The sequence below is a fragment of the Zootoca vivipara genome, chromosome 2 (assembly GCF_965207765.1).
Source record: "Zootoca vivipara chromosome 2, rZooViv2.hap1.1, whole genome shotgun sequence".
NCBI classification, from domain to species: Eukaryota; Metazoa; Chordata; class Lepidosauria; order Squamata; family Lacertidae; genus Zootoca; species Zootoca vivipara.
In genome coordinates, this window is record NC_142584.1 from 120,834,107 (window position 1) to 120,846,635 (window position 12,529).

At 46.5% G+C, this 12,529-nt stretch overlaps 2 protein-coding genes across 2 annotated transcripts in view; both read right to left on the bottom strand.

Moving 5' to 3' along the window:
• LOC118081412 (uncharacterized) overlaps nt 1–11,482 on the bottom strand; it is a 31,945-nt gene extending 20,463 nt beyond the window's left edge. Inside the window, 5 exon segments of the mRNA XM_088664372.1 lie at nt 3,475–5,126; nt 7,380–7,532; nt 8,602–8,737; nt 9,037–9,167; nt 11,358–11,482. Coding sequence (XP_088520498.1) covers nt 3,475–5,126; nt 7,380–7,532; nt 8,602–8,737; nt 9,037–9,126 — 2,031 coding nt within the window. The 5' untranslated portion in view covers nt 9,127–9,167; nt 11,358–11,482.
• The window catches only part of LOC118081237 (uncharacterized), a 79,807-nt gene extending 67,322 nt beyond the window's left edge, over nt 1–12,485 (bottom strand). Inside the window, 2 exon segments of the mRNA XM_088662571.1 lie at nt 11,358–11,483; nt 12,352–12,485. Coding sequence (XP_088518697.1) covers nt 11,358–11,483; nt 12,352–12,435 — 210 coding nt within the window. The 5' untranslated portion in view covers nt 12,436–12,485.
• Nucleotides 12,486–12,529: the final 44 nt, after the last annotated feature.

Consider the following 12,529-nt stretch of genomic DNA (forward strand, 5'->3'; position numbering starts at 1 on the left):
AGCTCAAACTCACTGGAACAAACTCTGGGATTGGAGCAAATGTCAAAAATGCTTTTAATTTTTTTAAAATAGTTTTCAATCTGTGGTGTTTTGTGGCTGAAGATTAGTTTAATTTTAGTATAAAGTTAATTTGTAAAAAAAATTAGTTTCTTGTATTGGTTTCTTGTATAGTTTGTATTCTGTACGATTAGGGCAGCCTGGGAGTGGGGTCTTGCCAACAGAATGGCTGGGGCAAGTTCCACCGGGGGGGGGGATTATCTGGGACACCCGATCTTGGTGATCATGGGCAGAAGGAGGAGTTACGCTAAGCCCAGACCGTGTCATGGCGGGTTTTGTCATTGTTTGAAGACCATCCCTGCCTCCGGGTCTGGTCTTGACTGGAACGATACTGGAATCAACAAGGGAGGTCCACATGACCTGAAGGTGCTGCTGTGCAATGCCAGGTCAATGATTCACAAGACAGCGGCCATCCAGGACTTGATCGTGGATGAAGGACCTGGCATGTGTAACGAATACTTGGTTGGTTGAAGCAGATGGACATGTTCTTGCCGCTGCTTGTCTATCAGGTTTTTCTTAGGCACGTCAACCCATTCTGATGGCCTTTCAGCTGATTCCCTGGTGGCCTGCTGGAATGCGGAGTTAACCAGGGCTATCGACTGTCTGGCCCCAAAGCGCCCTATCCAATTGCATGGAGCCTGGACAGCCCCATGGTTTCCCCCAGAGGTGAGGGCGATGAAAGAATGGCTGAGACATCTAGAGTGTGGGAATGTTCAGGGATGTGGATGAGGAGATATTGTCTAATATGTCCTATGCTAACTTGTGTTAAAAAGTTTCCAAACTAGCAGAGTTTTCATTCCCATTTAAACACAGCAAAAGTGGTGGCGCAGGCTTGCTAAAGCCTCTAAAATAATATATATTCCTGGTATAATCCCTTTATCACTCTTAAAAGAAAATACACAATACAATTCTCTTTAAAAGTAAAAAGAGTTTGCTCACAGACGTTCCTGAGCTACAGCATGATCTCAGAAAGGCAGCACTAGCTTAGATAAATGTATTTACAGGTATAATCTACCCCATATGGGTGATAGATCCGTTGCTCTCTCTTGGCTGGGAGCTGAGAGAGAACATCCCTCACTTAGATGTGTCTTCTCTGAAGGACGATCACAAAGAGGAAAATTGAGGATGCTCCCTGCGCTTTTATTACCTGCACAGGTGAGGTCATACCCATCTCATGTTACATGCAAGAGGAAGTCCGTTCCAGGTCAGCAACAGGAAGTGTTATGTTGACCTGGTCAGATGTCCCCTCATGTGGTCACTCTAGGAAATGTTGTGACTTGACTGCCCATGAGTAATACATCCGGCATAGAGCACTGATGGCGGAAAACTAATTCTGAATCAGATCAGTCACGGGTTAGAGCTCAATGTCAAGCCTACCAAGTGGCAATAGCGACAGTGAAGGGAACCTTATTCACCGCCTATATTGCATCTGCAGAAAACAGCAGCAGAAGACTCTTTCAGGTGGTTTGTAGTTTAATGGAGCCACCTGCGCCATCGGGACCTGAAAAGGCCCCCAGGATCTCCTGCAATGATTTTGCAAAGGTTTTTTGCAGATAAAGTCGCTCAGATTCAGAAGGAGGTAGACTCCACCGTGGGAGCAGGGCCGGGGCGGGAGAGTGCTAGAGTCCTGTCTAGTCAAGTGGCATTGGATCAATTCCAACCTGTTACCTCCTAGGATGTGAACAGGCTGCTTGGACGAGTGAAACCAGCCACCAGTCTCCTTGGTCTTTGCCTATCCTGGCTAATAAAAGTGAGCCGGGAAAGGCTGGGTGATAGGATCTTTGGGGTGGTGAATGCTTCCCTCTGTGAGGGAGGGCCTTCCCAGACCCGCTGAAAGAGGCGGTTATTAAACCGCTTCTTAAAAAAACACCCAGTCTCAAATCTTCCATTTTGGGGCAAGGTGACTGAGCGGGTGGTTGCTAAGCAACTCCAGGCACAACTAGCGCAGGCATAGGCAAACTCGGCCTACATCATCCCTTGCTAACATCCCTTTCAATCTGGATTCAGGCCACATCATGGGACTGAAACTGCCTTGGTTGTGCTGGGCTAGTGTGTTCGGACCCCTTGGCTCTCACTTGTGGGGTGCCTCTGGGTTCCACCCTCTCCCCATGCTTTTCAAAATCTATATGAAGCCACTTCGAGAGATCATCAGGGGATTTAGGCTAGGTGTTCCTCAATATGAGGATGATACCCAGCTCTACCTCTCTTTTACATCAGAACCAGTGAAGGCAGTGAATGTCCTGTGTGAGTGTCTGGAAGTAGTTGGAGGATGAATGGCAATTAACAGATGGAGGACAAGACAGAAGTACTGTTTTGGGGGTGGGGCAGGGGACAGGCCGGTGTGGGGGACTCCCTGGTCCTGAATGGGGTAACTGTGCCCCTGAAGGACCAGGTGCGCAGCCTGGGGGTCATGTTGGACTCTCAGCTATCCAAGGAGGCGCAGGCTAATTCTGTTTTCAGGGCAGCTGTCTACCAGCTCCATCTGGTAAGCAGGCTGAGATCCTCCCTGCCTGCAGACAGTCTTGCCAGAGTGGTGCATGCTCTAGTTAGCTCCCACTTGGACTACTGCAATGTGCTCTATGTGGGGCTACCTTTGGAGGTGACTCCGAAACTGCAATTAATCCAGAATGTGACAGCTGGACTGCTGCCTGGGAATGGTCACTGTGACCATATAACACCGGTCCTGAAAGACCTACAGTGGTTCCTAGTACATTTTCTTCTGGTGGTTACTTCACTGCGAGAAGTGAGGTTCCAGGGAATTAGGCAGAGGGCCTTCTCGGTAGTGGCACCCACCCTGTGGAATGCCCTCCCATCTGATGTTAAGGAAATAAGCTACCTGACTTTTAAAAGACATCTGAAGGCAGCCGTGTTTAGGAAAGTATTTTATGATTGATGTTTTATCATGTTTTCAACATTCTGTTTGGAGATGCCCAAAGTGGCTGTGGAACACCAGCCAGATGAGTAGCGTATAAATACTAAATTGTGGTTATTATTATTACTTCTTTAAACATTCCAAGCACTGATATGGTTTCTGATCGGTACAAATTCTTTGATGGGAAGTGTGGTTACTCTTATCACTGAAGCTATTTCCACATTCCAAGCCCCAATAGGGTTTCTCCCCTGTATATGAATTATTCGATGGGAAGTGAGTTCATTGCTGTAACTGAATAATAAGAAGAAGAGGAGGAGGGGGAGTTTGGATTTGATATCCCGCTTTATCAGTACTCCAAGGAGTCTCAAAGCGGCTACCAATCTCCTTTCCCTTCCTCCCCCACAACAAACACTTTGTTAGGTGAGTGAGGCTGAGAGATTTCAGAGAAGTGTGACTAGCGCAAGGTCACCCAGCAGCTGCATGTGGAGGAGCAGGAAATCGAACCCGGTTCACCAGATTAGGAGTTCACTGCTCTTAACCACTACACCATAGTTATTTTCAAATTCCAATCACTGATAGGGTTTCTCCCCTATATGAACTCTTTGATGGGAATTGAGATTGGAAATCTGACTGAAGCTCTTTCCACATTACAATCACTGATAGGGTTTCTCCCCTGTATGAACTCTTTGATGGGAATTGAGATTGGAACTCTGACTGAAGCTCTTTCCACATTCATGGCATTGATAGGGTTTCTCACCTGTATGAATTCTTTGATGGGAAGCAAGACTGGCACTCTGACTGAAGCTCTTTCCACATTGGAAGCATTCATATGGTTTCTGACCTGTATGAATTTTTTGATGGGAAGTGAAACTGGTGCTCTGACTGAAGCTCTTTCCACATTCATGGCACTGAAAAGGTTTCTCCCCTGTATGAATTCTTTGATGCGAAGTAAGATTAGTCCTCCAACTGAAGCTCTTTCCACATTCCAAGCACTGATAGGGTTTCTCTCCTGTATGAATTCTTTGATGGGAAGTGAAAATTTGGCTGTGCCTGAAGCGCTTTCCACATTCCAAGCACTGATAGGGTTTCTCTCCTGTATGAATTCTTTGATGGGAAGTGAGACTTTGCCTGAGACTGAAGCTCTTTCCACATTCCAAGCACTGATAGGGTTTCTCCCCTGTATGAATTATTTGATGGGAAGTGAGATAGTGCCTGTGACTGAAACTCTTTCCACATTGCAAACACTGAAAGGGTTTCTCCCCTGTATGAATTCTTTGATGGGAAGTGAGGCTGGAGTTGTGACTGAAGCTCTTTCCACATTCCAAACACTGATAGGGTTTCTCCCCTGTATGAATTCTTTGATGGGAAGTGAGACCGGAGCTGCAACTGAAGCTCTTTCCACATTCGAAGCACTGATAGGGTGTCTCCCCTGTATGAATTCTTTGATGGTAAGTGAGCTCTGAGCTCTGTCTGAAGCTCTTCCCACATTGCAAACACTGATAGGGTTTATCCCCTGTATGAATTCTTTTATGGTAAGTGAGCTCTGGGCTCTGTCTGAAGCTTTTTCCACATCGCAAACACTGATAGGGTTTCTCCCCTGTATGAATTCTTTGATGAGAAGTGAGACTAGAGCTGTGACTGAAGCTCTTTCCACATTCGAAGCACTGATAGGGTTTCTCCCCTGTATGAATTCTTTGATGGGAAGTGAGACTAGAGCTGTGACTGAAGCTCTTTCCACATTCGAAGCACTGATAGGGTTTCTCTCCTGTATGAATTATTTGATGGGAAGTGAGCTCTGAGCTCTGTCTGAAGCTTTTTCCACAATGCAAACACTGATAGGGCTTATCCCCTGTATGAATTCTTTGATGGAAGGTGAGTTTACACCTCTCATGAAAGCTCTTTCCACATTCCAAGCACGGATAGGGTTTCTCCCCTGTATGAATTCTTAGATGGGAAGTGAGACTATGCTTCCGACTGAAGCTCTTTCCGCATTCGAAGCACTGATACAATTTCTCTCCCCTCTGAGTTATTTTGTGTGAGGTGAGCCTATCCCTCTGAATGAAGCTCTTTATTTGATGGGAGGGGGACTGGGAGCTCTGATGGATGTTCTCTCCACACGCTGAATATTTATATGACTTCTCCACTATGTCGATTTTTTTGTGGTCCCCCTTGTTCTTCCCTTCCAATTCATCACCATCTGTAATGGAGAAAGAAGCTAATTAGAGCCTCAGGAAGAAATGTACCACCAGATTATTGAACAATGTCAATGAATGCTTGTGGATAACTGTAAATAATTAGTTATGAGGCCTTTCTATAATTTTTACTACCTTTGTTGGCTGGTATTTCATAGAGTTGGAAGAGACCAGAAGGGCCATCCAGTCCAACCCCCGGCCAAGCAGGAAACACCATCAAATCATTCCTGACAGATGGCTGTCAAGCCTCTGCTTAAAGACCTCCAAAGAAGAAGACTCCACCACACCCCTTGGTAGCAAATTCCACTTCCGAACAGCCCTTACTGTCAGGAGGTTCTTCCTAATGTTTAGGTGGAATCTTCTTTCTTGTAGTTTGAATCCATTGCTCTGTGTCCGCTTCTCTAGAGCAGCAGAAAACAACATTTCTCCCTCCTCTATATGACATCCTTTTATATATTTGAACATGGCTATCATATCACCCCTTAACCTTCTCTTCTCCAGGCTAAACATACCCAGCTCCCTAAGGCATTCCTCATAAGGCATCGTTTCCAGACCTTTGACCATTTTGGTTGCCCTCCTTTGGACACCTTCCAGCTTGTCAGTATCCTGCTTGACCTGTGGTGCCCAGAACTGGACACAGTACTCCAGGTGAGGTGTGACCAGGGCAGAATACAGTGGTACTATTACTTCCCTTGATCTAGACCAGACATCCCCAAACTGCGGCCCTCCAGATGTTTTGGCCTACAACTCCCATGATCCCTAGCTAACAGGACCATTGGTTGGGGAAGATGGGAATTGTAGTCCAAAACATCTGGAGGGCCGAAGTTTGGGGATGCCTGATCTAGACACTATACTCCTATTGATGCAGCCCAGAATTGCATTGGCTTTTTTAGCTGCTGCATCACACTGTTGACTCATGTCAAGTTTGTGATCTACCAAGACTCCTAGATCCTTTTCACATGTACTGCTCTCAAGCCAGGTGTCTCCCATCCTGTATTTTGTAGTTTGCTGTACCAAGAGCTCAAGTTCTTCTTATTTATTTCCCATGCTCTGTGCAGGCAGGCATTGATCATTCCCCCATGTCTCTTATTTAAGGATTTTTTCATCCCACCACTACTTCTGTGTGCTGTTTGCTCCATTTGGTCCTTGACATTTGGATGATCATCTTCAGCACTTGATAGACTCCTACCTTCAGGACCACTGTCTCCCTTCCCCACATAAGTCAGTTTAAAGCCCTCCTGAGATTCATGGCAAAAACATTCCTCCCAACCCTTGTGAGGTGTAGCCCATCACTTGCCAGAAGTCCATCTTCAAGAAACTGCAGACCGTGATCTAAGAATCCAAACCGTTCCTGCTTGCACCATTTGTGAAGCCAGTTGTTCACTTTCCCTATTTTTCCCTCTCTCCCTGTGCCACGTCGTTCAACTGGGAGGACAGATGAGATGACAATTTGTGTATTTAATTGCTTCAACTTCCTGCCCAGAGCCTCATAATCACTTTTGATCTTCTGGAGGCTATGGCTTGCAGTGTCATTGGTTCCCACATGGACCAAAAGGAAGGGGTATTTGTCGGTGGGTTTTATGATTACTTGCAGCTGTTCTGTTACATCTTGGATCTTGGCCCCAGGGAGACAGCACACCTCTCGAGACGTCTTATCAGGCCCACAGATCACTGATTATGTACCCCTCAGTAGGGAATCCCCTATCATCACGACACGCCTCCTCATAGGCTTGGTCGGGATTCTTCCATGTGCTGACCCTTCCAAGGTCACCTGCATATTTCCGGAGGACTGACTTTGCTGCTCGTCTTCATATTCCTGGTCAACTGTGATGAAGGAGAGATCTTCAAATGGAGTCTGTTCTTCGTCTTCCATGTAATTGACATATTTATTGACATATTTATTGGCTTTTATCTGGCATAGATCTTGTTTGGCTCAATCATGAATTTCTCTTCATCTCCAAGGTCAGCCGTCCCTTTGGTCAACAAAATGCAGACAGACGCCAAAACAAAAACAACAAACCTGACAGAAGTTACTTCAACTACCCTAAAAATTCTGAATATGACATTTAAAAAGGCCTGGGTGGTTCAGACAAGCCTGGTCGTTGCTTTAAAAGGCATGACTAGATGAAGAATATTCACAGAAAATACAGTTGATATCCCAGATGATGTTCATCTCCATCAAAAATAATGGAGGTTCATCACATAGAGGTGCGTATGGAATTTCAAAACTGATCTTATGATCCAATAGGGAGCCTTACCAAGAGGGTCCATGATTCCATGATTCTCCTTCTTGACTTCCTTATGCAGAGCTCTTTGGTCAGGATCCAGAAAAGCTTGATTAAATGAAAAATATTCACGGAGAAAACAGTTGATATCCCTGCATTCAGGATTCACGGTGGGGATGATGGAATCTCAAATAATAATAATAATAATAATAATAGTAATAATAGTAATTTTTTATTTATATCCTGCCCTTCCCAGCCAAAGCCTGGCTCAGAATGGCTAACAAGTAAAAAAATAGCACAGTGCACATAAAACCACACAGTCAATTAATTAAAGTACATTCTAGAATCAATTCAGAATCAAGTTAATGGCAACCATCGGGTTGGAGTTCTATGAATATTACAGAAGGAGAGAGGGGGTCAGACTGTGCCAAAGGCCTGGCGGAAAAGCTCCATCTTGCAGGCCCTGCAGAAAGATGACTAGGGCCCTAGTTTATTGTGACAGAGCGTTCCACCAGATCGGACCACGGCCGAAAAAGCTGTGGCTCTGGTCAAGGCCAGTCTAACCTCCCTATGGCCCGGGATCTCCAAGATGTTTTTATTTGAAGACTATAAGGTCCTCTGTGGGACATACCAGGAGAGGCGGTCCTGTAGGTACGAGGTTCCTAGGTCGTATAGGGCTTGAAAGATTAAAACCAGCACCTTAAACCTGATCCTGTACTCCACCGGAAGCCAGTGCAGCTGGTATAGCACCGGATGAATGTGCTCCCGCAGCGAGGACCGTGTAAGGAGTCCTGCCGTGGCATTCTGTACCGGCTGGAGTTTCTGGGTCAGTTTCAAGGGCAGCCCCACATAGAGTGAGTTACAATAATCAAGCCTGGAGGTGACCGTCACATGGATCACAGTGGCTAGGTCAGGGCGAGAGGTGTAAGGAGCCAATTGCTTAGCTTTTAATCTCCATCAAAATAGTGAAGGTTCATCACATAGAGCAGGGGTCAGCAAGGTTTACCTTGCCTGGGCCAGTTCAGTCCCGTGGAGATCCCTCTGTGGGCCGGATTGCTCATGCGTCTGCGTCTGATTTCCTACATCGTGAAATCGAGTCCCCGCCCCGCCCCGTGCCGGTTTGGGGGTGGCTTGTGGGCCGTTTAAACGACCCCGTATGCCGCTTGTGGCCCATGGGTCGCAGGTTGCTGACCCCTGACATAGAGGTATGTATGGAATTTCAAAACTAATCTTATGATTCAACAGGGAGTTTTACCGAGAGGTTCCATGATCCCACGATTCTCCTCCTTTACTTCCTTATGCAGAGCTCTTTGGTCAGGATCCAGCAACGTCCAGGCCTCGTCTGTGAAACCTACACACTCCCCATCAGCAGTTGCCTCAATCTGATTGGTCTAAATTTAAATTTATACATAAATCACTTTGAAACCCCCATAAAAAATAAACCCCATAAATCAGTTTGAAACCCCCTCCCGTGTTCATGAGGAGAGCAACTCCATATTGTTTCATTGGTAACGACTGTATTCCTAGCTCAAATTGCCTGCACAGGCAGGCAGGCAGGTGGGGGAGCCCGAAAAGATGCTCCCCTTCTCCATCCGCCTGCCTGCCTCCCCCCACCCCCTAGCTGAGCAAGCCCCACTACCTCTCCGGCTCCATCCCTCCATTTCCCCATCTCCACTCCCCTGGAACTCACCAGATCTCTTGGAGGTCCCTGGGAGAGAACGCTCAGAGGTTGTGGGGAGGGATGCATCCTCGCTAGGTATGCAGGATCCATCTCATTCATCCTTCCTGAAGAGTCAAGGAGTCAAAAGAAGCTGCAGGGTCCTGGGAGAGAGGAAGAAGCAAGGGGAGCCTCAGAGGCCCTGCAGGGATTCTCCTGCCCTATATAATCCCCTGCCCCTGGAGCAGCACAAATGGGGTAGCCTCATTCCAACAGAAGCCCTATTTCTAAACATTTCCAGGATGGCATGGTCTGCACAGTAGTGACCTGAGAGGAGATCCCATTGAACTCAATGGGATTTATGGACAGAACTTCAAAAATCATTCACCACCCTGCCCCCAAGCCTGAAAATTGCAACCCCAGAGCATGGGCAGAAAATAGCAGAGTAGCTATTACATGTAGGTACCCCCATGCTAGGTGCTTTGTATGGAAAGTGATGTTGACAAGCTTTAGAAGCTTCTCATTGCAAGCCAGGCAGATGTGGCCAATAATAATAATAATAATAATAATAATAATAGGTAAAGGTAAAGGGACCCCTGACCATTAGGTCCAGTCATGACCGACTCTGGGGTTGCGCGCTCATCTCGCATTATTGGCCGAGGGAGCCGGCGTATAGCTTCCAGGTCATGTGGCCAGCATGACAAAGCCGCTTCTGGCAAACCAGAGTAGCACATGGAAACGCCGTTTACCTTCCCGCTGTAGCGGTTCCTATTTATCTACTTGCATTTTGACATGCTTTTGAACTGCTAGGTTGGCAGGAGCTGGGACCGAGCAATGGGAGCTCACCCCGTCACAGGGATTCGAACCGCCGACCTTCTGATCAGCAAGCGCCACCTGGGTCCCTTAATAATAATAATAATAATAATAATATATTATTATTATTATTATTATTATTATTATTATTATTATTATTATTATTATTATTATTATTATCCTGCCTCTGTCAGGTGTTGCATGGGGACCAAATGTTTAGGGATGCTTTTCATCTCCAATTAGTAGGAAAGAGGGTTCAGTAACCTGCTGTTAGTTGGGGGGGAGGGTGGCTTTTCAGGCCATTAATTCAACTCACAGTGGAATATATGGTGGGCTGGATCTGAAATACAAAGGGTCACGTTTTGCTTGCATGAGGCCTTCTGCTCTTTCTTCAACTTATCAGTCAGGAACGTAAGAGGTCAAATCTGGAGAGTATTTCATTCTGGGTGTCTTGTGGCAGAGCACAGAAGGATTGTAATAAATTCTTTTTCAGTTCTGTCAATAAGGTCATTTCCCAGATTCCTCAAGCGCAAGGACCCAGGGGTGTCTGAGTTATCAGGGCCTGGTAGGGACCCCAGGATGTCCTGTAATGCTTTTGCAAAGGTTTGGCGGAAGAATATTCCCTGCTCATCATTACAGCTATTGAGAGACCCTATAAGGTTGGTAATAGTATCTAGCTCCTGCTGTTTCTTAGCCACCCCCTCATTTTCCTTATTCACATAAAATTCAGTTTTTTGCTTGTGCATATAATATATATTATATAATATATCATTAATTAAATAATAATAATAATAATAACAACAACAACCATAGCCACATGAAGAAATGGAGCCTGAAATGATTGAAGAATGCAAATGAATGTTTGCGAAAGAGGCAGAAGGGAAGGGAGTTACTGCCTTTTTTGGCTGGTATTACCTTACGCAGGTGGCGCTGTGGTCTAAACCACTGAGCCTCTTGGGCTTGCCAATCAGCAGGTCGGTGGTTCGAATCCCCGTAATGGGGTGAGCTCCTGTTGCTTGATCCCAGCTTCAAAGTACAATTAGATAAATAGGTACTGCTGTGGCGGGAAGGTAAACGGCGTTTCCGTGCACTGCTCTGGTTTTGCCAGAAGCGGCTTAGTCATGCTGGCCACATGACCAGGAAAAACTGTCCGTGGACAAACGCCAGCCCCCTCGGCCTGTAAAGCAAGATGAGCACCACAACCCCAGAGTCGTCCGTGAGCGGACCTAACGGTCAGTGGTACCTTTACCTTTACCTCCACATCCCTAAGATCTCTTAAGCCTGCATTTAAGAAAGCCTGGGCAGCTGAGACCAGCCTCATCATGGTTTGAAAAGGCATGACTGGTGGAATAATATTCCCAGACAAAACAGGAGATACCCCTCCTATTGATAGTTTTCCATTCAAGGAGAGTTGTGGGTTTGTTAAAATCTCAGACGCTGTAGCTGGTGCTATTGGGCTCCCTCAAAATAGGGGAGGTTTGTCCTACAGAGATCTGTATGGAATTTCAAATCTGATCTGACGATCCAGCATAGAGCCTTACCAGAGAGTGCAGGATCCCACACTTCTCCTCCTTGACTTCCTTCTGCAGAGCAGTCTGGTCAGGATCCAGCAACGCCCAGTTCTTGTATGTGAAACAAAAAACTACGTCTTCAAAACACACTGGATCCTAAGAGAGAAAGGGAGAATAAAGATGGTCTTCTACACATTGCTCTGTTCCTTTCTGCCTCTTAATAGCCGCACTGTTTTAATTCTATTCTTTTCCTGCATTTTCAACATCGTAATGGAACAATTTTAATGCTGGGTATTAATCTTTGTGTAAATGGGGGAATTCCACATCATAATAATTTTATTATTATGATTATATGGTACTCATCTTCACATAAATATTTGCAAGCATTCCCATATTCTAGATGGAAGGACCTCCTCCCCCATCATCTGGTGGGGTGGACCCTCCCAAGCCCTCAAGCCAACTTCAAGGGTCACCAGGAGGGGGGGGAGAGGGGGAGGGAAAGCCCCATTGTGCATTGTGAGGGAGGGGGGAAATGGTTGGTTGGTTCATTGGCCTCCATCTGTCTTGGGAGACCATGGAAGAGGGTGCCTTTGGGAGTGAGATCCAGCTGTTGGAAGGTAACAGTGCCAGCTGTGGGTGGATAGGGTACAGGGGAGAGACATGTTTTGTTGCATCTGGGACAGAGGAAGTGGTCGGGTTTTGCTGCTGCAGATGCAGGAGGGCTTTTCTTCTCCCATGTGCAAATGCTCCCATCTGGCTGCGGCATCTGTTAAAAAATGTGACTTAACCCTAGATCTGAAGGGGGTTTATCTGCATGCCCAGCTTTTCTTGACCCAAAGCCCCCTCCCCAAAAAGTAAGGCAGCATCTGAATCCCAAGGAAGAACAGAGATGTTGACCTCCTCTGCTCCCTGACTTGGGGGTCTCCCCCCACCGTGCATGATCTGAACAGGGACCCCCATGCACCCCTGGGACCCCCTTCTCCCCATTGCACCCTCAGGGGGAAGAGAGAGGGGGGAGACTCACCGAGGAAGCTTTTACAAAGGAGAGAGAAGAAAGCAACCTCCTCTCTGACAGCAGGAAGGGATGGGGAGGGAGGGAATTTTGCATGCAGGAACTTGACCCCCCCCCCCACTTCACTTCACTTCCTGTCCTTTCTAGGAATCCACCTCTGCTCCTTTTAACTCTTGGCAATCCGAGGGCA